General features: G+C 31.5%; 1 protein-coding gene and 2 non-coding genes across 5 annotated transcripts; 2 read left to right on the plus strand and 1 right to left on the minus strand.

Annotated features, from left to right (window-relative positions):
• Window positions 1–11: 11 nt before the first annotated feature.
• Dgo (ankyrin repeat domain containing protein 6 diego) lies at window positions 12–28000 on the minus strand. 3 transcript variants are annotated; one of them, XM_083093436.1, is made up of 12 exons: window positions 27566–28000; window positions 27263–27312; window positions 26243–26487; window positions 17864–17969; window positions 15941–16039; window positions 6856–7065; window positions 6054–6152; window positions 5601–5838; window positions 4472–5370; window positions 1529–1775; window positions 699–941; window positions 12–511 (listed from the first exon to the last, which is right to left on the minus strand). In XM_083093436.1, exons 4-12 carry the CDS (start codon window positions 17954–17956, stop codon window positions 348–350), a joined length of 2292 nt encoding a protein of 763 aa, XP_082949562.1. In that variant the 5' UTR covers window positions 17957–17969; window positions 26243–26487; window positions 27263–27312; window positions 27566–28000; the 3' UTR covers window positions 12–347. The 3 variants fall into 3 exon arrangements, with proteins under 3 accessions (XP_082949562.1, XP_082949561.1, XP_082949563.1); XM_083093435.1 differs by having other exon boundaries at window positions 26243–26539; XM_083093437.1 differs by having other exon boundaries at window positions 26243–26337; window positions 27263–28000.
• Window positions 10007–10127, plus strand: Trnal-caa (transfer RNA leucine (anticodon CAA)). Its single transcript has 2 exons — window positions 10007–10044; window positions 10083–10127. It is a non-coding gene; the product is annotated as a tRNA-Leu (tRNA).
• Window positions 14320–14392, plus strand: Trnar-ucg (transfer RNA arginine (anticodon UCG)). Its single transcript has one exon. It is a non-coding gene; the product is annotated as a tRNA-Arg (tRNA).

Here is a 28000-nt window from a genome sequence, read left to right on the forward strand (position 1 = left end):
ATTAATTATTTTGATAGTTATTTGTTATATCTACCTTTTTACACACACAAAATTCGCATAAATTACAGAAATAATAAATATTTTGTTGCTCTTATTTTATAATATTTATTTCTATTCTTGTATAAAATAAAATCATGGCAATGCGGACGGATATGACACTTATAACGATGATATTAACAGCAAAACGATCATTACTCTAACATCTCTAGAGCAGCCTATGTATATTTTATATGTACAATGTAACATTAACTATATATATATATATATATATATATATATATATATATATATATTATATATATATTTCTAAAATTATTTTATTTTCAGTTGCTATAGTTTTAACCGTGCTAAACCAGACTGGCAGTACCGATGTTAATGACAACATTGTCAGCATTTCGCTCGTAAACTGTTAGATCGTGTCCTCTTGGCTGCTCCAATAAAGCAGCGAGTTGTTCCCCGTTTGTGAATGACCCTGTCGAAGGTGGTAAAATCACATCGCATTCTAGCTGACCTGTAGAGAAAGGAAAACGAACTTCTCAAAATCCCTTCTTCTTTTAAGGTGTCATTTTTTGTGACAGAATCTACTCTTGGGTCTCGCAATTTTAATTAATTTAAATAGAATATAATTATGAATGACATGTATAAAAATTTTTTTATATTGACTACTGTTGTCGAGTATCATCAGTCTTCATATTTACCCGATAAGGAAGGCGATGCGCCTTTGCTGGAGCCGTACATGCGAGTGCTGTACCCAGAATCGTTATGGGTGTCGTGGAGAGGCGGTGTCGGGCTGTACACCGGATTACGTGATCTGTAGGGCATTCTCGCGATGCTGTCGTAGTGCACGTCTTCGGGAATGCCTTTTCTACAGTTCGCGCCCTTGTATACTTCGGGTTGTTCGGCGTCGTCGCCCTCTCCTTCGCTACTTTCGCTGTCGTTATCTGTTAGATGTTATTCAAGATTGATTATAGCTCGAAAGGATCTTCTCTAAAGATTTATTTTTTAAAAATATTGGAATTTTTTTCTTAGCCGATAGACCTTTTCTCTTAATCATGATAATTTGTATTTTAACGTAACATAATTATTTAAACATATTTAATTATTTAATTAATTTAATTTAATTAATTAAAAAAAGATTCTTATTCTTAGAAGATTAAATTAATAAATTAATTATAAGCAAAGAAACATAATTTAACATAATTTAATTTGATTCTAGAACGGATCGTTAAAAATTAGAAATTTTTACAGATAAATGTCTCTTTCTTCAACCTTCTTTGCTCATAATTAATTTATTAATTTAATCTTCTAAGAGTAAGAATCTTTTTTTAATTAATTAAATTAAATTAATTAAATAATTAAATATATTTAAATAATTAAATAAATAATTTAATTAATTAAATTAATTTAACTAAATCTCTCCGAAATGTCTGTATAATTTCTTCCTGCCGCTGTAACTAATTTTTACTTGTTAATTCTAAGACATATATATTTTCTAAAATATATTACTGTAATTTTTCAGTTACATTACCTTGAGAATGTCCTCTCTGATTTTGCGAACACTTGGTATATTCATCCAGATTAGCCTGTTCGTTATTTCTAGAGCGAATCCTTTGCCAGCCATTATGCATATCAGGTACTTGCTGAAATCGCTTAATTATTTCATGGACACTACCCAATGGACGATCACCATTCCATTCCATCGTATTCCCATCGCTGATGTTTCGAGTATTATTATTATCCACTGCCATGCCATGCATATCATACGACGCGCAATCCTTAAAAATGTACGTAATAAATGTAATTCATATTTATCGATTTAATTTCAATTTACACACATGCTTTATCTCGAGATAACTAATAATTATTCTATAGGATAGTATAAGAAAAGACTGATTCTTATTATCTTTTATTATGTCGGATTAAAAAATCCGACATAATAAAAGATAATAAGTGTGTTATAGGTTTAATGTGTTATAGGTTTTTAATAAAAAGAATAACTTTACATCTTAATTTAAGGGATTATGCCTAGTCAGCAGACCGAAAAAAGTATGATATTTGAGAATTTTTTTTGAAAAGTGTAATAATTTCTTTTTTACAAAATACAGTTTTATTCAAAAGTACAAATATTAAGGATGTTATTATATTTTTATTTAAATAAAATATTAAAAAATGTAAGAGTTACAACTATTCTCCCAGATGTTGTTTTTTAAAAAGCGCTGCGCGATGCGCAGTGCTATTCGAAGCTGATTCATCTAATGTTAAAAATCAATAGGCAGAAAAAACCACAGCGCAAAGATAACAGTACGCAAAAAACAAAAAATAATGACAACTAATAATGTCACAATTAAAATTATATTAAAGGAAGGACAAACGTTTCGATCCGGTTCTGGATCATTTTCAATGTCTCGCAGATTACAATAAGATAAGTATCAACCTTGTTCGAACCTTGTTTAAAAAATTGAATGCAATGACTGTTCAGCGTCTTATGTAGGTCAAACTGGTAGACAATTAATTACGAGGACCAAAGAACACAAGGCCAATATTAATACACGCTCAGACTCATTATCGGTGATTTCTTCTCACAGACTTTCAGGTCATGAGTTTGATTGGAATAATGTCTTGATTTTGGATGAAGAGCCTTCCTATAGAAGAAGATTATTTTCTGAAATGATGCATATTGCGTGTCAAAAAAATGGCATTAATGTCCAGACGGATACGGATTTCCTTGACAAATCTTATTTTCCAATTATTAATAAATTTTCTCTTCCTTAGAGATCTATCGTGTTCTCTTTCCAGTGTTGCCATCTTCCTGTTATTGTCTTGAGTTCGTTTCGCTTTCGGTTTTTGTATCCCTTCGTATTGCCACGTCAGCCTCAGTTACCATAGACATGTCGTCGAAGTCAGTTCGCTCTTTCCGAGTTCCTGTATTTTTGCTTTTTTCCGACTTTCCTATTTATTACTTTCTACTGTTAGGTAACTATATTTTATTCTTTTATTTGCGCTATTTTTATTCTTCTTTTGCTTTGACGCTAATCAATTCATCTTTCCTTTTGCTTGGTGTTGTGTGTGATCTCGGTTTTTTTGCGATGTGAGTGCGTGTTGCTCTGCCTTTGTTTTATTTTTACAGTTTTATTTATTATTGCTATTCTTTTCTGGACTTTCGATTTTACCATTTAACATTTGGAGCCACATATCTGAGCCTTTCCTCTACATCACGCAGGAGGTTCATTGCACACGCTTCTTTCACGTGATTGCCTGTTTACCTTTTTTGCAACCACGTTCTCTGCGCTTCTATAACATAGGTGAGCGGCATGTCATTCCGTCGTTATTGCGAGATTTATTTTTCGAATTTTATTTGTAAATTTATAATATTGCGTGCGGTTTATAATATCACCACTCTTTCTGCGATTTTTGCGTTTCCCGCTTTTTTGTAATACATTGATATGACCATCTGTTCTTTCTTGATTATGACATCACCTTTTGTGGGAGATGCGATTTTTTTGTTTGATACTTATCTTATTGTAATCTGCGAGACATTGAAAATGATCCAGAACCGGATCGAAACGTTTGTCCTTCCTTTAATATAATTTTAATTGTGACATTATTAGTTGTCATTATTTTTTGTTTTTTGCGTACTGTTATCTTTGCGCTGTGGTTTTTTCTGCCTATTGATTTTTAACATTTGATTTATATCTTACAACCACTTGTGTATTTATATTTTTTCTCTTTTGATTCATCTAATATCAAAAATTCGATAAACTGTAGTTAATGTATGAAATTGTCTAGTAGATGAACGAAGGATTAATCGAAAAATTGTTTTGGGATAAAATGGCAGCCATTTGACTAAGATATTCTTTTTCGACTTAAAAATTGCTCATTTTTTATTAAGATTAAAAAAAAGTATTCATTAAAAAACAAAATCCTTCGTTCATCTACTAGGTTTTTATATGTAGAAGAAGCCTGTAAAATTTCAAGCAAATCGTGTAACGGTTTTCGAAATATCTTGCTCACCGACTTTGAAAAAGTGATTTCGAGAAAAACGCGTTTAAGGTTTGCATCAAGTTTACGTTTAAATAAAATGTAGATTTTTTAATTTACACAGAATCATCTATTCCGGGATATAATTTTAGTTTATTTAAATCTTCATACATTGGCTTGATAGCCCTCAAAACATCAAAGCTGAAGCTTCATAGTCGTGTTTAAACGAAGTTATACGTTCTGGTGCTTCATGAAATATACACTTATAACTCCTTCAATTTGCATCCCATTCATTTGAAACTTTTAGGAAATATTTTCAATATGATATACTTCAAGGAAATGTAAAAACATAAAAATTGGTCTTTTTTACTCGTATGACTAGGCATAACCCCTTAAGAATTCTTCAAGCAACTGTTAATTCGCATTTTTTATTTATGACTCATAGAAAAGTTAAAATAAAATTGCAATGAACGATAACATAATTCAATCTTACCCTTTGCTGGCATCTTCCTTCCATAGAAGATGATTCTATCGGTGCAGCGTTTAAGGGCGAGATTCCACCCTGCCTAATGACCCCGTCGAAAGTTTCGTTCAATCTCGGAGGAATGTCCAGCACTCTTAGCGCCGACCTAGCCGTCCCAGATCTCGAAGGTAGATCTCTCATGGACGTGCTGAGTCTAGGTATGGCCGGTATATCAAGATCATCCAAACTTCCGCGATGGATCGGCGTTTCTCCAGGAATTTCGAAACTGCGATCCTGCGGCCGATCGTCCAGCAGATCCTCCAGTGATCTCGTTCTAGCCGGTATCACCGTCTCCGACTGATTGTAGTTGGTTTTCATCGGTCTCTCGCTGTATCTACCTCTTCCACCTCGCTGCAAGTATCGCTGAAAGTGTGAATATCTCTCGTCGCACCTGGACCGCTCCTCTTGAACGCATCGAGTCAGTTCTGAGATCTGTCCCCTGGTCCTCCTCTCCAAATTGGCCACCTTCAGATCCAGCTTCTCGTGAGCCTGATCGATGTGTGCCTTCAGCTCGGCCTTGTCCTGTTCCAGCTTCGCTTCCATATGACGGAAAAATGGCGCACAGTAGCACGTATATCCCACGCCCACCGGACCCTTTCTGATGTTACCCGCCAGATCCAAATAATACTGCTCGCCTCGTCCCAAAGGGTCAGCTGGCAAAGAGTCCAGACGGGGTTGAGGAAACGCTTCCGGATCCGGGTAGTAGTGACAGCCATAAGGCGACCACTGTCGGCCCATGATAGCCTTTTCAAAGCGGACCTTGTGCTGCTTGCCATTGGATTTGTGCTTCTTCCGGTCTTTCTTCGAGTTGCTTCCGCCACCACTCGTGCCACTTCCAGTCTTCTCTCGCTTTTTGTTCGCTGCCTTATCTAATATAAGATAAAATGATCAAATTAATCAATCGTATAAAACATCCTTAACAGGTAGCTGAGAATTTTATCAACGAGTTAATTGGTTCGAATTCAATCTCATAATTAATTCATTCAATATTAATTAATTAAAAGCGACGATAGGGTGCAGGTACGCGAACAGTAGTGTCATTTTTTTATAGATAATGCGATATCATTAATAAATTAATGACTATACTCTGTTTTCTCACCGTTTTCTATCTTGCCGTCTACCAAGTCTCCTTCGCGGCTCTTGCTTCGCATTCGGCTTTTGCCGCGAGCCTTGGAGATAATCTCTAGAATTTCAGTGTGATTCTTACGACGAGCGATATCCTTTGCCGTCTCGCCCTGTTTGTTTCGCAGACTTCGGTCGCAACCGGCTTCCAGGAGGATTCGCGTCAACTTCCGGCGACCCATCGCTGCGGCTATATGCAAGGCAGTGTCGCCGTTCTAGGATGGATGAATTGTGATTTAAATAACTGATAATAATATATTAAATAACTGAATAATGGATGCCAAGGATTAATTGCAAAATAATTGTTTTTAGCTGTAGCAATTTAGGCAAATTATTTGATATGATTTTTTAATTAATTTCCTTCCTGTATTTATACTCACGTGAGGTGATCATATGTTGAAATAATTTTTCAAAAACTGGTATTACTTACTTTGTTTTGATCCGATACCCTACATAAGGCTGAGATTAGTATACGAGTTACACCGGCGTGACCGTAACGTGCCGAAGTGTGAAGTGGCGTATCGCCATACTGAAAGAAATATTTAATTTATTATATACAGGGTGTTTCTAAATTTATGTCAGAGATTTTAAGGGCGTATTCTAGGGATCCAAATAAGAAAAAAAGTTCTTATAAACATGGGTCTAAAAATGCTTTCCCTCCGAGTTATAGCCCCCCTAAATTTGATAAAATGTATTGCGATTTCCACCAACTTTAGGGGGCTATAACTCGGAGGGAAAGCATTTTTGGACCCATGTTTATAAGAACTTTTTTTCTTATTTGGACCCCTAGAATAGGCCCTTAAAATCTCTGACATAGATTTAGAAACACCCTGTATATTCTCTCTCTCTTTTTGACATTTGTGATAGAATCTTTGATTAAAACAAAAATTTGATGTCTATTTTAAGAGAAATCTCAGATAACAGAATGCGATAATAATAGCGCTACTACATCTCATAATTTCATCAGATTAAAGTGTACCGTAATATTATTTCCTATAATTAAATGTCACACTTTTACTATTTATTTACATAGTCGTCTTTATAGGTCTGTATGAAAATATGTGCGCAACGGTACCATATCATTGCATACAGTTACATGAGATACAGAGAGATCTGCAAGGGGTTTGGCTTCGCACGATATTAATGCTAAATCCCTCTCTTTAGCCCTCATCCTCATGCCGCGATGAATGCGATAAAACGATTGAAAAAAAAAAGATCGGTGGATCGCTCACGTTATTCTGAAGATCGGGATTGCTGCCGGCTAGGAGGAGCTCTCGACAGCTTTGATTATGGCCGTTTTGACAGGCGAGGTGAAGCGGTGCAAATCCGGCGAGATTCCTGGCGTGCAGAGGGGCTCGCTGGGTCCCAAGGGCCTTCGCCAGAACCGCCACGGTTCGACTGTAACCGCGCCATGATGCCTCGTGTAGCGCCGAGTTTCCATGCTGAAAACACGCAGAATGTATTCATCGAAGGCTGCTCGGCTTCGAGCTACAGGGTGTCTCGCAAGATTCGCAAATTAGTAGTCCAGACGTACAGAATAATGGCGACAACCGTCCGGAATTATTTCTATTTTATCGCCTCGCAGCATTTTTCTATTTTTTTTAATCATACTTTGCGTGAAGATTATTATTTTTTACTGCAAAAAGAGCAAAGAATCGCACTGAAGGCTTTTTTAAAAAATTAAAAAAATTCTATTTTCTATTATTTCATCTTGTATTTTCAGAACCAGAGTGGATGACAAAGAAAGCGGACCAGTTTCTCGAGTATTATAATGATCTTAATCAAGGTAGCTTAATTCGCGACGTCGGTTTGCACGAAATTTCTTGCGTGACAAGGTGAAAATTGGCGGCTCGCTATTTCGGCTCGGCGCAAAAATCATAAGTCGTAATGTGCGCGATACAGCATCGTGCAGATGGTCCGCTCGAGCAGAAACTGGTGTACGGTACACGGTGTAGCGCAACAAAGGAAAAAGGCGGACGGGCAAAAGAGGATGACCGAGAGACTTACAACTGCTCGCCCGTACTCGGCGGACAACCTGGTCGATGAACCGTGCTATGCCACTCGCGACAGCATCGCATACACCTAAACCGTGCGTGCTCACGCACGATGCTGCTCCGCATATAGGGTGTCGGAGACTTGGAGAATAACGTAACTTAATCATACATTTCTTTCCGTTTCTGTCTGGAAGAAGTTCTGGAAAACGACTTTAGACACCTTCGAAGAGTTTTCATCTTCTGGAACTTCTTTAGGAACTTTGAAAATGGCTTTGAAGATTTTTAAAGAGTTTTCAAAGTTTATCTTCTGGAGTTTTATTTAACATGGAGCTTTTTAAGTGCAAGATATTAATAGAAGATGCGGTATAATTATTCTACGGGTTGATTCGAGTTATGCAAAATGAAGAGAGAGATATCTAGATCGCAACCAGCAACGATAAATAATTAAATTGCTGATCCTGTATAAAGAAACTCTGAAAATGATTTTAAATATTTTTAAAGAGTTTCCAAAGTTTATCTTTTAAAGCTTCTTTTAAACATGGAACTTTTTAAATGCAAGATATTAATAGAAGCTGCAATATAATTATTCTGTAGGTTGATTCAAATTATGCAAAATGAAGATATCAGCAACAATAAATAATTCCATAATTAATCTTGTATAAAAATCAAATATCAAATAATTTCTTAATTTGAATAATCATAGCTTTTGAATAATAATAATATTGACTAAAAATATTGAAGATATTAAATGTAATGATTTTATATAATAATTTAAATAAAAGTTAACATATTAATATATGCACACTCTCATATATAATTAATAAAAAGGACACGATTTTTTATAATAAAGAAAAGTTAGAAGATTAGAGGTACAAAGATGTGGTCTTTCGTTCTAACTCAGCTTTATCTTTCATTCTTGAACAAGAGAGTACCTTGTCTTCGTGTATCTTGTTTCCCCTTCTCAGTCAAGAAAAACGACACCGTAAAACGATAAAGGAGCGAGGCGTCCATATTTACGATTCATCGTCAGGGATCAATCCAGTGACGGATTTAATCTTTTTATGATCCCAAGTTATAACATAGTTAAGAGTTTCTCTTTTTTATCCTCTTAATCAAATAATGAGAAATTAATCAAATAAGAAAAAAATTTTAAGTATTCAAATTGAAAATAGTTCATATTCCATTCGTTATTATGGTCGGAAAATAAATTGGAAAAGTTATTCAATTAACGATTACGAGTGAACAAATAAAATAGTTAATAAATAATTGAAATAATTAATAAAAATTATTAATTAAAATATTAATAAAAATTATTAGTTAAAATTATTAAAGATTATTAAAAATTATTAAATTATTAATTATTATATTATGATTACACAATTCGCTGATAATAATCAGGGAATGTTTTCTAAGATAACAGACATTATTTCATGTAAAGCAAAAAAATAAATTTTGCAACTTGCTCTTTTAGTTTATTCCTCATCCATCAACTTGCCTCCATCGAATCAAACGTTTCGTCTTTTGCCAAGTCGACGTCTCTGATCATAAGCTATGCAACCCAAGCCACTGCATAATATTAGTGGCGCTTCTTGCGGTTTTTGCTTAGCTTCAATTTTATTGTGATCATGTAGCAGCGTCTAAGAGCGATGGGAAAAGATACGGCGTGTCAGCCAGCACTTTCTTCGCTGCCACAGAATAAAAAATCGTAAACAGCTTTCATCGACACGAACCCATGACACGGGACTCGTATAACCACGTGGGATGATTCGGAGAAAGATTATGTGGTCATTCTAAAATCGAATTTACATATACAGACGAAAACTTGAAATATTTTTTTTTTCAATTATTAATATGATACATATATCTTAATTTTTTATTATAAAAATAGAGAAATTTTTATTCCAAAAAAGTTTAGGAAAGATTTATTGCTAATTTTCAGAAAAATAAGTAAAATAAATAAAATAAATGAAATAAATGAAATAAATGAAATAAATGAAATAAATGAAATAAATGAAATAAATGAAATAAATGAAATAAATGAAATAAATGAAATAAATGAAATAAATGAAATAAATGAAATAAATGAAATAAATGAAATAAATGAAATAAATGAAATAAATGAAATAAATTAAATAAATTAAATAAATTAAATAAATTAAATAAATAATAAGTAAATAAAATAAAAAGAAATATAACAAAAAAATTGATGTTGCATTTCAAGAGGCATACTCAGCTTAATAGTATATAAAAAAAAATTTTGATAATATAAGAGTTAACACGTGTTAAATCTATGGCTCTTTAAACGTACAAGAACTTTATTAAGAAATTAACTGTTTTTTGGTAAATTCATTAGTGACTACAATTACATTTTTAGGGTCGGAATTTACATGTCAGGATGGCCGAGCGGTCTAAGGCGCCAGACTCAAGGTATTATAGCCTTATCCGTCATAGACGGACGAAGAGCGTTCTGGTCCTCTCTGAGGGCGCGGGTTCGAATCCCGCTTCTGACATTTTTTTTTTTGTATTCATTCCCTCGTCTCGTTCCTTCTTTAAATGACATCGTATTATTATCTCATATTTTGATATCCAAGCCGCGATTTAAAATCCCTTTTGTAGCATACTAGAATATTATAGAGCGCGCGGTATTTATTTTCTTGCGTCATATTATTTAATAAACTACGATTAAAAAATTCTAAATTAAAAAAAAATATTGTCTTTGCTTCCTATCGATGCGTATAAAAATATAATTATATACTAAAGAATATAAATACACACGTGTTATTTAATCTATGAAATTATATAGTTTAAGGTAATTATTCTCTCAAAATAAACATGTTACAATTTTTTTCATGCTTTAAAGACACATTTGATATAAAGTTTATATTTAACATAAACAAAATTATATAAAATTATTTATTGCTAAAAAAAAATAATCCTGAACAACTCTAATAAAATATGCAATGACAATGATAAATTATAATAATTAATAATTTTAGACTTTCGAGAGAACCTTGATACGTTTAAGAATCGATTTAACATGTCTTTTTTAATAATGGAAGTTTTTTTATTGCGAATATAATTAATAATTATTTATATATATATTTAAATATTCTTCGATATAAATATAAGTATATTGCTTCGCGCTTTAATTTTTCTTTGATTAAGATTTATAATTTATTAATCACTTTTAGGTTAATAACGCACAATAATTGTTAAATCATAGAATCGAGAGATAAAAATAAAGAAAAACTATGATACATTTATTAATTTATTAATCTACCATTCAAGGAACATAAAATATTTTGAATTTATTCGTAGTATATTAAATATTTCACACTATAACAGATATATTAATTACGTAACAATTAATATAATTGTTGCGATTCTTCCGATTCGCATATTTCGCGTGATTTATTCATTTATTATATCAAGTAAGAATGAAAGCAACAAAATCATAAATAAAAATTATAAAATATCGTTTTTCACAATCCCTACGAGCAATAATTATTTTTCTCTAATAAAATGAAATATATTTCAATTCTTTAAATTTTTTCATTTCTTTAAATTTTTTGAATCTAATTTGCTTTAAATTTAAATGAGAAACGTACAGTAAGAATAAAAAACATTTCGTATATGTATATGTTATAATATATGTATATTTCAACAATGAATTAATTGTGGTATCATGTCTGTGACTTTGACACTTCATAACACGCTATTGTGTTTATATATGATATACTACATTGTTTACATACTACGTTACAATCGCGTGTTACGGCCCTGTTATCATCTTATCGTGCGTGACATTGAAGCGAGAAGGTAGTGTTGCGAGACGCTCCGTATATCGTTGAAATTCTTTTTCGAACCGCGAACGTAACAATTATCGGGAAATAATTCGCTATCTATCATTATCTATTAATTAATTTTCGATAAACAATGCACAATTGTTTTCGCGACGATAGATTTTTATCGAAGCGCATGTATCTCACGTCATTTATCACACGATCATTTATTATTTCAAATAAGATTTCGAAGAAAAATTCTTAATAAATTATCGTGCAATATATTTGTCGCAATTTTTGTAAACAATAATTATAATATTTCTTTAATGATATTTGAAATCAAATATATGTCAATGTTTTAAATTTTTTTAATCTTTGCTCTATTCGCAATTAAAAATGCACAACAAGAGGTAAATTTTAGAATCAAATCATTAACATAAGTCTCATGATACTAATTATTTAATTAATAAATAATGTATAATTTCAGAGAAACATATATATATATATATATATATATATATATATATATATTTATAGTATGTAAAATATTAAATTTAAAACTTAAATATACAGAATATTATGTACATATTTATTTTCAATTGCGTTAAATATGTTGTAATTCGGCAATGAATTACTTTGGACAATTAATGTTCATTTTTCTACAATATATAATGTACTTTTTTATATTGTTTATCGCGAAATTTATTCGATGGAAATCTATCGTGCAAATAATCGATATATTTAATATTCTCGATAATACTTATCTTTAATTATAATTTGTATACATTTATTTATTTATTTTAGATCGAGGAATAAAAGTATTGATTTAAAATACGAGCATATTAATTGTTAATTAAGCAATTGCTTTATCACAACATTTCATTATTTTAATCTCTCGATTTTACGATTCGTATTTTATTGTGCGTATATATAAAGATAGCGAATAAATGATTTCCGCTTCGTAAATATCAAGTAAATCGTATTTTTTACTACCTTCTCGTCACGATGTAGTATAATAAAATCACGTGCAATTTTTCCGCGATCGGAAATGTGCACAAAGTGTCGTGTCAGCGTCACGTTCTAATTAATTCGACTAACATTATTAACCGAGTTTTCGCAAGTGAATATGAGTGTCATGATAAAACAACAAAGCATGAGAAAAAAAGGAGATCCGGGAAGACATTGGATGACGGATCAACAGTATGTTTAATAAATTTATTAATTATTATTCTAATATTAAATATATAAATAAAAAAATAATAATTATATAAATAATTAATAATACAAAAATATGCTATTACAAATATTTTAAGTATTTTTAAATAAAATATAATAAATAAAATATAAAATATAATTTATTATTTTATATAAAACAAAATATAAATGAAATATATATACATGTGTATATATTATGCGTTTTACATTGCACGATATTCTAGAATAAATTATTATCGAGGAAATGAAAAAGAATAAGCAATTTACATTTTATAATATTTTTATTTTAATAATAATAAAATGCAAAATATATTTTCTCTCTCTCTCTCTCTGTTTCTTTCTTTTTCTGTTCTATATTAATATTTAAATTCAATCCTTTATAAATCTGAAATTATTGTGAGATCTTAATTTTCGTCAGGAGAGATTTTCGACTATAATATATATTTATATTCTCTTCAATCAAAGAATATAAATCAAGAATATAAAATAAAATAAAATATTTTATTATTTTCATCACAAGTGCAGTTGAAATATCCAAGATAAAGCTTCAAGATTTCAAGCAAAGACTAGAAAAATTGTTGTTTTCTTAATCAACATCGATCAAATTAATACTTAGCTACTTATTCACATATTAGACTTTTCTGTTGATTAGAAAATAGTAAATGCACAAACGTTATCAATATTTAAACTCCAGATAGATAACACCAGTTAGATCGCGAACATCGCTGTTTATTCAAGATCACGATGTATAATGATGGATTATGTATTCAAATACTCACTCACACCACATGCACTCGCACACACATACGTACAAACATACACACATGCATGCACAAATACATTTGCAAATACATATACGCTTTTCCACGCATTCGAGTATCCGGTGGGATGTTGCTGCAAGGAACACTTTAATGTATTCACCCCTCCCATAAAGAGGAGAGTCGGACCGGGCATGCTAATTGCCTGCGGGACAATGGTGGGATTCTACGACGACCCGCGATTCCCCAGTCGCGTCGTATCATACATCGGGAATAATTTCATTTCGTTTCAACCCACGCGTATACGCACAACACGAGCCGTTTCCTGCGTGCTTTCGGCCTGAAACACCATCATGACGATCGAACAATGCGGACGAATTTTAGAAGCAGTTTGTTTTGTCGCATTAAACTTCAAGTCAAGATTTTATCAATTTAGATGAGGAGCGTGATACGTTAATTATGTTTAATCTGCAATTATACACATATGCATACGTATACATTAATTGTTGCTGATCACGAAACATGTGGAATGTACAAAGTAGACAAAATTTGAAACAATTTTTTATAAATTATTTTTTATTTCTTGTAAATTATTTTTTTATAAATTATTATTGATTATCAATAATTAATTATCTCAAAATTATTTTAATTATTTTGTTTTCACTCTGTATTTAATATAGCAGTATTGATCTATCTATTTATATATTAATTGCAAGTAATATCCTATATAATTTTAAATATATTTTTTAATTATAATTGATTAACAATCGATTGAGAAATTTTAATATTTTAATATTTTAATAAATAATCTCTTTTAATTCCTCGTATTAAAATAATGCATGAAAGATTTCAACAGAGCAAAAAAGCTAAATATTTTAATAAAAAAAAATTGTAGCTTTCACGAGATTAATAATGAGTCTACAGAGATGGGGTAACTACCCCTAATAGACCGTGTGGCCTAACGGATAAGGCGTCGGACTTCGGATCCGAAGATTGCAGGTTCGAATCCTGTCACGGTCGATAAATTTTTTTGCTTTTTGCAGAAATGACAGAGAATGGAAAACATACGGAAAAATAAGTTATATGAGAAAATTGAAGTGAAAGAAGTAGTATTATGAGAGTGTGTGTGATATATTTTGTAGTCTCAAATTAATCTACCCAGAAATGTTAAATTATATCCTATGTATATTATAGATTATACACATTTTAAAATTATCACATATTTTTTTTGTAGCTATAAAATTTTTCAATCGATGTAAAATTGATTTTTCTCTTTAAAAAAATTTTAATATTAATACTTTCGCAGCAATTATTATTTTGATCTTTAAAAATCATTCTAAATCTTGATATAATTGAAAGAGAAATTATTTTGGTTATAAAATTATAAAAGAGCAAATAATTAAATTTTTGTCAAAAGGAAATAAATTTAAAATTTATTAAAAACTTTACATGTAAGAGAAAGTCGCACAAATAAATTCAGATAAGCGAAGAAACTTAATATAATTAAATTTGATGGAATTAAAAAAAATACAATATGTATGCGAGACATAATTTGTAAAAAATTGTTAATAAGAAACACACAGAGTGTGTATAAATATATCATTTTTTCTCTTTATTTATAAGAAAAACACGTCAAATGACGTGCATATATGTGTTTGAACGTACGACGTCGACCTACACTTTCAGCATCGATTAATTCTCCCTCTGCCTCCTGCTTCCCCTCCTTTACCCTCTCCTCGCTCCTTCTCGGAAAGATTGCCCCTCGTCTACCATCGTCGAGAAGTGAAATTATTTGCCTTAAGCAGACGGTATACATGCGGGGGAAGAGAAAGAAAGACAAGCAATGCACCGGAGAAACGAGGAAGAGAGGAGATGCGAAAGAAATCAAAGAAAAGGGTAGAGATAAAGTCAGAGGAAGGCGCGTTTTTAGCTGACCCATGACCGCAAGTCGTATGCAAGCTCAAGAATTGTAGGAAATATCCGTTTGCGAAGGTATCAGTCGCGACCGAGCGCGCAAATAGGGGTGGTAACTTGTATTCCAGAGTTTCTCAGGTCTGGGAAAGGAAATTGACTCTCGTAAACATGATGTGTTTATGTTAATTGCGCATCCACGCTGAATGAAATTTGTTGAATGACAATAATTTAAAAAAAATAACTAGAGAAATTGTTTGCTTCCTATTATTATTAATTAAAGTATTAATAATATATATAAAAACAATTATATAACTGTTATATAATAATTATATAACTGTTATATAATTATATAATTGTTATATAATAATTATATAACTGTTATATAATAATAATTTTATATAATAATTATATAAATGTTACTAATAATTTTTTATTTTTATTTAATCTAAAATTTTATTTTTTATTTAATCTAAACGCGGTGAATATTTTTTTATGACGGTTACTCGCTATTTTTTCCCTTTTCAATCCTCTTGAAAGAGATATTTTTGTCGATACCGAATTCTCGTTTTGCTAACTTTTTCTTGTCTCTGGAAATTAATAGTGTTTCTGCATTCTGTTTAGGATATAAAAGAAAATTTATGCAATACTACTCACGTCGTCTGCGGCACTAACGTCGACGCCCCGCAGTAAAAGGGCCTCGCACACTTCCACGTGACCACCTGCCGCGGCCAGCAACAGGGGCCCCCGGCCATTCTGAAACACGACAGGAATTCTGAACATCCTCGTGCGACTCATGCTGGTAAGCGTGCTCGATAAAACTCACTAATTAAGAGCCATCCACCGAAAACATTCGAAAGTGGATATCTTCTCGCTTGGTGACGCTCGATAAAATTTCTTAATCAAACGCAGAGTCAATCGTTTTAATACAAATTAACATCTCGCGTAGAGATTTCTCGTGTCTTTTTTTCACTTGATCTTTTCAATACAAATTAAACTCCTAATAATATATTAACGAATTTATTTCCCCGATGTTAACTTGTATTTATATGTATCTTTGCGCTTATAAAGTAGAAATGTAAAGTAGAAATGTTTTCTGTTAGGAAATTAGGAAATTTTATCAAAGGCGTCACGTTTTTTACGATTTATTAATTCCCGATGATAATTATTTCTCAGTAAAGTATTTAAATTTAAATATGCTGATTTAATTTCTAGATATTCTAGATTTAAATTCTAATTTAATTTCTATCTATGAAATTTAAATTTAAGATTCCACAAAATAAAATTCAGATAAAATTGTTGAAAAAAATAACGTTTGATTTTACTCTCATAAGCTTAGGAATTTATAAAAGCGCAACATTTTTTAATTTTTAATTACTTGTAACACAAAGATTATTGACGCAATATTTTCATATAAGAAAATCTATTTAAAAACAGTCAATAAATCTATAATTAAATAAAAGGCATAATAATCAAAGATAAAGAGAGAAAGAGAAACTTTAATAATTTATTATTTATATTTATTTATATTTTTTATATCTGTTCAATATTTATTGTTATATTTTTCACTTTATTATTCATATATTTACTATAACTACTTAAAAATTTCAAAATTGCATGTTGAATGTCGTTTTCCAGCGAAATAACGATTAATAAATCGAGCCCAGAAGCGACTGAATAAAAATCTCTTGGCAGCGATTAATTTCGTCGACGTAATTAAAGCAGGAACAACTTGAATAACGTATGGATAATCAATTGGATAGTCCATTCGTTCGTATTCTGCTTTAGACAAATTACGTGTCTACCTATATTTTAAATTTAATCTAATCTACGCAACCGCACATACTCACACACATAGAACACACACGTAGAATCACGTTGCGTGAATTAATAAATAGATAAAATTAATTTATTGCTGTGTCAGTCGCGCAGTTAATAAAGTTTTCCCTCCAGCTAATACCGCAAGCAATTATAGAAGGAATTTAATTTAATATTTTGCGATACTCCACACTTTCTTAATTATCAATTAGTTTATCGAAATGTCATATGACATTTTTAATCCTTCTTTTCTTTAAGAGATGGATAAGTATAATTGAAAGAATATTGCAAACAGGAAATAAATACAAGTATAAATATAAAGAAGCACTCTTCATCATTTTCTATTTTTGAGATGCTAAAAATTAATATATTTCTCGAGTTAAATCAATTTTAATGCAAATTTATTTATCTTTTTCATCGGCTTGTTATATTTATCGTGGCAATTTAAATTTCTAAAATTTCTAAAATTAATTTTTCTCGAGATTTTAAATTCAGTAGTCATAAAAATACACCGAAAAAATTGTGTATAACCAATGTTACAAAATAATTCTGTAACATTATATCAATAAATTAATAAATATCCCATAACAGGATATTTATTCCATTTTAAAAAGTTTTTTGGACGAATACGGATTCTTTTAAGAGACTTTTTTATTAGCTTTTAGATAGAAATGTATATGAAATATTGCGTATAAAAATTCAACAGACGAATTATTTCTGCATATATATTTTCAAAACGTCTAGAAAGTTGAAAAGTCCTACCTCATCGGGCAACGGTTTAACATTATCATCGAGCAAGCGTGTGACTCGAGCAACGTCGCCGCGAGCAGCCGCCTCGCGCAACTTTTCTGCCATTCCAGTCGCGCATCTGGAACAAAAGTAACAAATTATTACATGCAATACACACTGCAATATACTATATCTATATTATATGTAACCGTAAGTCCAAAACGCAACTAAATAATGTCTTTATTGCAAAGTTTCCCTAGTCTTCACTCTTATTTTACATATGCAAAATAAAATCGTACAACTAACGCGAAGAACAAGACAGATGAAAAACGTCACCTAACGAGCTTAACTCGACAGATTTACAACAAGGCTAAAATTATATATTGCACTGCGTTACATGGATATTCGATCCTATAGGCGATTAATTTAATCCATCATATGTACACGTTTTATAAATTACAAATCCTTATTCGTCTCTTCATCTTAAGTGGATTTAACTTAAGGGGTTATGTCTAGTCATAAAAGTAAAAAAAAACCGATTTTTATGTTTTTACATTTTCTTGAAGTGTATCATATTGAAAATATTTCCGAAAAGTTTAAAGTTAATCGGATGCAAATTGACGGAGTTATAAGTGTATGTTTCATGAAGCGCCAGAATGTATAACTTCATTTAAACACGACTACAAAGCTTCAGCTCTGATGTTTTGAGAGCTATCAAGTCAATATATGAAGATTTAAATAAACTAAAATTATATGGCCCCGGAATAGATGATTCTGTGTAAATTAAAAAATCTACATTTTATTTAAACGTAAACTTGACACAAACTTTAAACGCGTTTTTCGCGAAATCACTTTTTCAAAGTCGGTGAGCAAGATATTTCGAAAACAGTTACACCGATTTGTTTGAAATTTTACAGGCTTCTCTACATATAAAACCTAGTAGATAAACGAAAGATTTTTTTTAATGAATACTTTTTTTACTTGATAAAAAATGAGCAATTTTTAAGTCGAAAAAGAATGCTTAGTGTCAAATGGCTGCCATTTTGTCCCAAAACAATTTATCGATTAATCCTTCGTCCATCTACTAGACAATTTCATATATTAACTACAGTTTATCGAATTTTTGATATCAGATGAATCAGCTTCGAATAGCACTGCTCACCGAGCAACGCTTTTTAAAAAACAATATCCGGGAGAATAGTTATAACTTTCACATTTTTTAATATTTTATTTGAAAAAAAATATAATAACATCCTTAATATTTATACTTTTGAATAAAAACTTATTTGTAAAAAAAAATTATTATACTTTTCAAAAAAAAATTCCCAAACATCATACTTTTTTCGACCTGCTGACTAGACATAATCCCTTAAATAGAATCTGAACGCGCGTATGTTCAGGAAATTCGAGAAGGCGTGGGAGTCTGTCAGATAATACAATTATTTACAACTTTCTTTCCGAGGAATTCGTGGATGAAGCTTATAGTTTCACCACCACTCCCTGTATCTACGCTTTGCTTCTCGAATTCTCGTCGTATAATCCGTGTAACACGGACAGTAAATTATCCCGATGTCTAGCGAGGCGGTATATGATCTAGGATCCGAAGTGCGTCCGCTAATGAGGTAGACTATTACACTTCCTTGGCTGAACGAGACCCCGCGTCCCCGTTCGAAACATTAATCTCGGTCGATTTCTTCTTTTTATAACTATAACGATCCCAGAAATAACGCTCACGCGAACTAAAAGTGCGCGAGCGAATTCACATGTGAAAGTATCTCGCAAGGTGCGAATTAATACGTGCGTTTTAGTCACGAGCTACCTATAATTTTGCGATTTAAGTGATTAAAGAGAAAAAAAACGCGTCGAGAAAGCTATAAAGCGAAATATTATTCTTCATCCCCTTCGCTAGTAGCAATATTGGATTGTGATCCATTTACGAGCTAGAGATACAGCAAAGTGCGAATTAAAATGAATTAAATTTCATTTAATCTAGTTGTAATTATTAAGGGTCTTAATTAATAAAACTACAATGCTTATTTTATTTCCTGTATGAATGTGGCTTGCAATACACGCTGTAAACTTTTATTTTTTATCTTTTAACGTTTATTACGTGATCAGTGATGCGTACGTATGCCTTCCGACGTAAAATGTATAGGGCGCACCCTCTGACTTATTAATGATGTAATTTCGTCACGCGCTGCAGCGTCGAATTCGAGCTTAAAACAGCAATGACGGAATCATGCTTCGTTGATTATTTCAATACAGATGGGCGCGAACTATCGCGGATGCACACAAGTGAGGTGTGGCTTTTCTTTGTAAGAATTGTTCTCTTACTTAGTTTCCATCACAATCATAACTGGCAAATAAATCCGAGATATTAATCCTTCAAGCTAGTAAACTAAATTTCTAAAATTTTAAAAATTTTCAAAAAATTTTTTAAATTTCTAAAATTTTGTAGACACGTGTTTTCAGGATAAAAAAATTAATTCAAATGAATTCTTTTTACGTGAAATAGCACGAGTTATTCGCCTAACAAGATAAGCGAATAAAAATCCTTTTTAATTTTAATAAATTATTTATACAGGGTGTCCCAGACTTAGAATCAGCCGTTAATAGCAGATTCTTGAGATCATTTGGAGACGAAAATTCTAATACCAAAAGGAAGACTTCATAAAAATGTTCAAACTACTGACGTATCGAAGACACAATCGCGATCACTGCAGAATCTTATTTTTTATTTTATATTGATCCCTCTATCGATATCGATATTATCCCGCTGTGCGCGGGACTCTTGATGCGCTATGTCCCTGAGCACAGGAGAACGTAACGCGCCGATTGGTAATCTTTAATCTTTTGTAGCGCCGAAACTACATCTTCCTCAACATTTTAGTATTAAGATTTTCGTTTCCAAATGATCTCAGGAATCTACCATTAACGGCTGACTCGTTAAGTCTGGGACACCCTGTATATCTTTTTAAAGATAAAAAGGATTTTCATTACGCTTGTCTCGTTAAATATTATAATAGTACATTGTCGGAATCTTTCTTTAATTAATTAATTTATCTCATAAATCAGATTGATATTAAAATGCATTCCCCGAGTTTTTAATAACACCCTCATATATTGTTTCTCTATATCATCTCACTTGACATGATGTGATATAATGTACCTCGCGTGTATAATAGAATAGAACGATTATATATTACGGCCCACACATTGAATTCATTATGAATCGAACACTTTCTCCAGAATTATAAACCGGCGTGTGTATATATTTCCTCATGCATATATGCATAAGGAGACACAAAGAGCATTTTACAACCGGCGACTATTCCACTCGGACCCTTCGCGCTAAGAGTCTCTAGCATAAATGGCCGCAGCCTCGGCTCTTATATTGAGTAAAAAGGAAAAACGTGGTTCTTTTCAATCATCCTCGCTTCCTTTTCTATTTGCGTGCAACGAGACCCCGACCTTGCCGATAAAGTAAGCGGTGTTGCAGCGGATAAAACCAGCAATTTTGTCGTGTTTATTTTATCCGCGACGTCGATGATGGTGCATCTCGTGAATCATAGTGTTTCCTACTGCGACATTATTACACGCAGGGCCGGCCGTTGTGTTTCGCGCTCTTCTTATCGTTAAAGAAGTTAATAGAACTACTCCCTGAGCACAGGTTCAATATTGTTGGGTTGCATATACAATACAGGAAGAACTAAAAAAAATTACACGTGTACATTTTTCTTATTCACTTAAAATCGATTTTTTCCCCTTAGCTAAACTTAATTATAAACCACACACGTGGTTCATAATTATTATAAATTTATTATTATTATTAATAATTAATTTATTAATTAATAATTAATTTAATAATTAATAATTAATTCAATAATTAATATTATTAATATTTTATATATTATATTAATATTAATTTATATTAATTTTATATATTAATTTATAATTATATATTATATTAATATTTTAATAATTTGAATTATAATTAATATTACTAATATTTTATCATAATTAATTTATTAATTTTTATTATTAATAATTAATAATTAATTCAATAATTATTATTATTAATTATAATTCATAATATCATTATTATTCAAATTTTATTACAATTAATTTATTAATTATTATTATTAATAATTAATTTATTACTTTTTTAATTTTTTTCTTGCGCTCTTCTTTAGTTTTTAAATCAAATAAATTTTGATGCGAAATTAAACGTCGTCCTGTAATTTCATTTAAAAAAAATTTCTCAAAATTAGATGAATTAAGATGTACCTATAAATATTAATTCATCGTCTATTTGGCTTTTGATGGAGAAAGTGAGATTTATCCGGTTTTCTATTTACAGAGACTTTTCTTTTCATTGTTGAATAGTGAATATTTCATAGGTAATATTTTGTGTAAGTAAATAGAGAAGTAACAGACGCACACATTTTAGAGGCAAAACATTCCACGAGTTTACGATAGTTGAAAGACTCGAAAGCATTTCTCGAAGAACGGGAGACTCGCTAGAGAACGGCCCTATCCGTAAGATTATGGGCAGTAACTTAACAAAATTGCCATCTTAAGTGTTTCCAATCGTGGTTTCACCGGTAATCGATCTAACGACTTAATATCACGCAAATGGTATCAAGGCCGTAGATAATTATTATCTCGCATACGGAAAATGTATCGTTGACTAGTCAGAAAAGAAAAATTACCGGTGTCATTAATCATACACAGTTTATTATTTTGGAGGGACAAAAAGGGACAAGAGATACAGATATAGGTTTTAATATTAGTTTTTTCGTGCTTCTCTCAAAAAATACAAATATGATGTTGACGAGACATAGCGTATAATTATTTAGAAATATAAGACATTTTTACATAATCGATAAAAAAAATTTGAAGCATTATATATTTGTAAAACATTTTCAGAAATTAATATAAAAAATTATTAATGTATAATTTTATTAATTAATTTTGCTTTATTTTATATTATTTCTCATATATTTTATTCAATTTAAAATTTTTTCTTTTATAATTCGTTATTTTTGCTTTTGTTACATTTTTTTCTTTCTCATAAACTGTATCATTAAAAAACATGAAACGTGTTTTACGCTCATTCCATACTTTCATCGTTGATAATGGAGGCTGTTATAAATGTAACCTGTTATAATCTTTTTGCAAGTCCAACGTTTCCATCATGGCGTATTTATCGCAGAGTGTACTCATTTTTCTGAGAAAATTGCTAATGCTCCGTAAAGCCCGCATCCCGCTGTTTTAATGCAATTCAAGTCGGAGCGGATTATCGATCACAATCAGTTCGTCGTTCATATGCAATTTATCTGTCGCGATTTATCTGTTTGTGCAACAGGTTACGCATGGCACGCTTTATTATAGACAAAGCTTTTGCTACATTTATAATCGAGATTCTAATTTTATTTTATTACAGAGAAGGACTCCCATAGAATAAGTGTCCATAGCCCTGTTGCCCAAATTTTTCCCAGATCGGACTTCATTTTTGACTCGAAATAAAATTTATAAAAATTTACTCTCATAAAAATTTTAACTTTTACCCCTATAAAAAAATACTTTCAGCAACCAGACTTTATTTCAAGCCAACAATGGAGTCCAATCTTGAGAGGGAAAAATCTTAAACGACAGTTACTCGCGCTCTTCTTGCTATAAAATGTTTGTAATCGAGATTCTGATCGATAAAAGTAGCAAAACTCGAGTTTTATTAACCGGAACGTATTTTTCTGGGATTCTTATATCAACCGAAACATTGCGGTACGTTCCGGTCCACTTGGGACGCTGCCCTAATGTAGTCGTGCGACGAGAGAGAGAATATCGCCTTGGGCACTCCACAACGTACGTCCATCCTTCGGTGCATCCTTCTAGCCTTAAATCGTTGAGGCCTAGCATTACGAGCCGCATGCCTAACTGTGGCGAGCCGCACAAACGCACTTTTCCTGTTGGAATATTTGCGCGCGTACATATATCAATTATTCATGATCAAGATGATAGGAGTCAGTAAACTGTAAATAGAACTGCATCAATCAACTCTTTCGAAGCTATGCGAATTTTTCAAGGATCGATAGCATCTCGAATTTATTCGTCACCTCGTTAAATTATACGACGACTCTCCTTTTTGATAAATTTTTTCTCTATAAGAAGTATAAATAAAGGTAAAGCGAAGAAAGTAAAAATTCCAAGTATGTTCCTGAAATAACTACTCCATCTTCTAATCGCTTAATCGTCTGGTTAATGAGAGGAGCGTTGATTTTCGCACTTGATTGCGGTAGAATTTCACCCCTCTCGTTCCCAAGAATCACGAAGGCACACAAAGGCAGAGTCGGGGAAAATACCTGACAATTATCTACTGAACCAAACCGCTCCATCCCGCAAAATCCTGCGCATTCTGTCCATTACTTGACAGTTGCGAGCCCACGTTGTAATAACAGCGAGATACGAGAGAGTCATTTTATTCGAGAATTAAATGCACAAATTATATACCTGATGACCGCACCTGGCCCCTCGTCGCAGAGCGACCGTTAGCGAATAAATTAAGAGCCTCATCTAGATTAGGGCCAGCTAAGCAGCCAGTTTTTAAACGCACATGCGGTCGTGTTTGTATAATAGAATGAAAAGTTTCGAAAAAATTAAAAAAAAAATTTGTTGCATTCTGCGAGCAAAAAAATATTATAACTATAATTATAATATAACTATAATATAACTATAATTATAATATATAACTATAATATAACTATAATATAACTATATATTATAAAAAATATTATAACTAAATATTATAACTATATTATTGAGTAATATTTATTATTTTTGAAGTTTATGTAATTGCATGTAAATTTATCTAGAGAGATAATCGATCACTTGATAAGCTGCTGATTTTTCGATGTCGATCGATATTTACATATCACACTTTTCGAAGTCAAACGGGTACGATTGCATAATTTGCTGATGGAACACAGTGTTCTCGAGTGAGTAGCCACGGCGCCGCCACGTGTGAATGTACACATGTATGTACATACAAGCACGTACACGCTCACAAACGAATATCCACTTGCGTCTAACTCGCGCGAAACCGGTATTTGCGCCTTCCAGAGTAAACCTTTATATATACAGGGATACTCACACAGAGGATACAGGGTGCTCCAACAAGCTGTATAATCTGCGTCAATCACGAAACTCTGTACACGGATACTGAAAAGCAGGTATCCCTTCTAGGATTGTACTAAGGACTCAGAAATAAATTATGAAACTTTAAACAAATTATTTTTAATTATTGAGATGCTTTAAGGAATTATGCCTAGTTGGCAGACCGCAAAATGTTTGATGTTTGGGAATTTTTTTTTGAAAAGTGTAATAATTTCTTTTTTACAAATAAATTTTTATTCAAAAGTACAAATATTAAGGATGTTATTATATTTTTTTTTAAATAAAATATTAAAAAATGTAAAAGTTATAACTATTCTCCCGGATATTGTTTTTTAAAAAGCGCTGCGCGGTGAGCAGTGCTATTCGAAACTGATTCATCTGATATCAAAAATTCGATAAAACTGTAGTTAATATATGAAATTTTCTAGTAGATGAACGAAAGATTAATCGAAAAATTGTTTTGGGACAAAATGGCAGCCATTTGACACTAAGATATTCTTTTTCGACTTAAAAATTGCTCATTTTTTATTAAGTAAAAAAAAAGTACTCATTAAAAAACAAAATCCTTCGTTCATCTACTAGGTTTTTATGTGTAGAAGAAGCCTGTAAAATTTCAAGCAAATCGGTGTAACGGTTTTCGAAATATCTTGTTCACCGACTTTGAAAATGTGATTTCGATAAAAACGCGTTTAAGATTTATGTCAAGTTTACGTTTAAATAAAATGTAGATTTTTTAAATTTACACAGAATTATCTATTCCGGGCCCATATAATTTTAGTTTATTTAAATCTTCATATATTGACTTGATAGTCCTCAAAACATCAGAGCTCATGAAGCTTTGTAGTCGTGTTTAAACGAAGTTATACATTCTGGCGCTTCATAAAACATACATTTATAACTCCGTCAATTTGCATCTGATTAATTTGAAACTTTTAGGAAATATTTTCAATATGATATACTTCAAGGAAATGTAAAAACATAAAAATCAATTTTTTTTGCTTTTATGACTAGGCATAACTCTTTAATATGTTAAAAATTAAGAAGATATAATTTCTAATAAATTAGAATGGGAAAGGATTTAAAGGATTGTCTTGATTTTTAAGAGTCCTACTCCTTGAGTCCTTGAATATTTTTATTATTCTATGAACAGCCTGTATAATTCACACAAAGGTTCGATTTTTGTGATTGTTATGCGAGACCACTTGTTAGAGAGAGACTCCAAGTCACAAAAATACTTACCGGCCATATACGCTTATCCAGAAGGCATCGTTTGTGAAAGTAATCCTTAATCCGTGTCGAAATGTCGGATAGTTCGTCCGTTGCAAAAATCACTGCTAAGTTAAGCACAAATCACACATCACTTCTTATAAGCACTCCAAACGAGCTATCGCACAAAGACTCGATCACGTAGCTCAAAGATCGTTGAGTACCAGGTATAGCGGATCATCGTCAGTATAATGATATTCGGTCCGACACGGGATTTACTTTATAACGAGATTATTTAGAAATAGTATGAGAAATAAATGATATAAAATTCTACATCAAAAATTTTATATGGAATAAGTGTCAGCCCTGATCAATTTTAAACAAACAATTATATCGATGTAACAAGTTAATTTTACATTCTTTATATATATATTTCTTTCTTGATTAAAAACTATCTATCTTTTTCTAAAAAAAGAAATATATATTTTACATATTTTTATTCGTAAATTATTTCTACGAATTTATTTTTATACAGATTAGATATTCGATCGATTAAATTTCCAACAATCAAGGAGTACGCAGGAGATTTTAATGCCTGCACGTGTCGCAGGAGACTTCGATGCTCGCTCATGCAAGTCGCATTAGTTGCAGATCATATATTGTATAAATATCTTGTAGAATTGGATTTCTTGGCAAAAATTATTTTCTCGCGAATCTCATCTTCATCAATTCAATTTTTTACCTATTTATTCAGAAAATTGCATTTGATTTTAATTAAATGTGTTTAGGCTTCTTTCGAGAATGTATGAGAAATAAATAGTACTTTATTATATAATATATTTTCTACGATACGCGATAAAATCTCATGCGTCAATAATGTTTTATATCGCGTTCGAGCAATAGTAATACGTAATATCTAATAATTCTTGGAATAGTATTATATATCTTGTTGAAACTCCTTGATTTTTCAATTTTACAATCATTAAATGCTTCAGCAAAGCTTAAGATAAAAATATAAGTAATACAAGTGATACAAATCTTTCAAATGATTACCTGAAGAGCTCTTGTAGAATAATTCTTGAACTTTAAGATACCGTTGAATACTTGAATAAAGCGTGATTCGAGATATAATAACTAATAAATTTACAATCTTTTAGAAAATCCACAAAAAATTGCATAAATTCACGAAATAATTCTAACAAAAATGATTAAATTAAATTGTTAAATAATTAAATTTTTAGAATAGGAACTATATGTGTATATGTGTGCAAATTGAGATCCATAATCCATAACTAGTCTCAGTCAAATATAAATATCAAAATTGTATTTTGCAATCTACAAATAAGTTTCCTTTACTTTCTCGAAAAATTTCAAAATGGTTGGCGACACAACCGATGGATACGCGCATTTCAGAGAATCACATCATATTTCTTCACAATGTGTAACGATTGTTCTCGGGAAATAATTTATTTGGACTTGAAATTTTAAAAAGTCTTCCAATAATCATAACCGCACTATTTTTTTTTTCTAAATATCCTTAGTTGTTGCCGATTACTCTTCCCCAAATTCCCGACTCCTCGATGCAAAATCACGAAATGGATCACTCGAAATTTTTCACGAGCACCTGCGCAAGCGCGCGATTTAATTCACTTTCTTTCACTTCTAATATCATACTCCGAATTTGCGATGTATCTCGCTGCTTGTCGACATGCTCAACTTGTACATATTCCAGAAGACGTATTTCTTTGACCGGAAGACTCGGAAAGACGGCCGCATCGAGACTGGTCGCAT

This window comes from Camponotus vicinus, unplaced genomic scaffold (genome assembly GCF_025532165.1).
Source record: "Camponotus vicinus isolate PSW18456_S1 unplaced genomic scaffold, iyCamVici1.0 SCAF_3, whole genome shotgun sequence".
NCBI lineage: Eukaryota > Metazoa > Arthropoda > Insecta > Hymenoptera > Formicidae > Camponotus > Camponotus vicinus.

Bases quoted from the DNA above. Each gene is read 5' to 3' on its own strand.
- Dgo (XM_083093436.1), bottom strand. From the start codon at position 17,956: ATGGCAGAAAAGTTGCGCGAGGCGGCTGCTCGCGGCGACGTTGCTCGA. The intron at 6,153-6,855 runs GTGAGCGATCCA...TATTTCTTTCAG, and splicing joins ATCCCGATCTTCAGAATAAC to TATGGCGATACGCCACTTCA. The intron at 1,776-4,471 runs GTAAGATTGAAT...TACATTTTTAAG, and splicing joins AAGGAAGATGCCAGCAAAGG to GATTGCGCGTCGTATGATAT.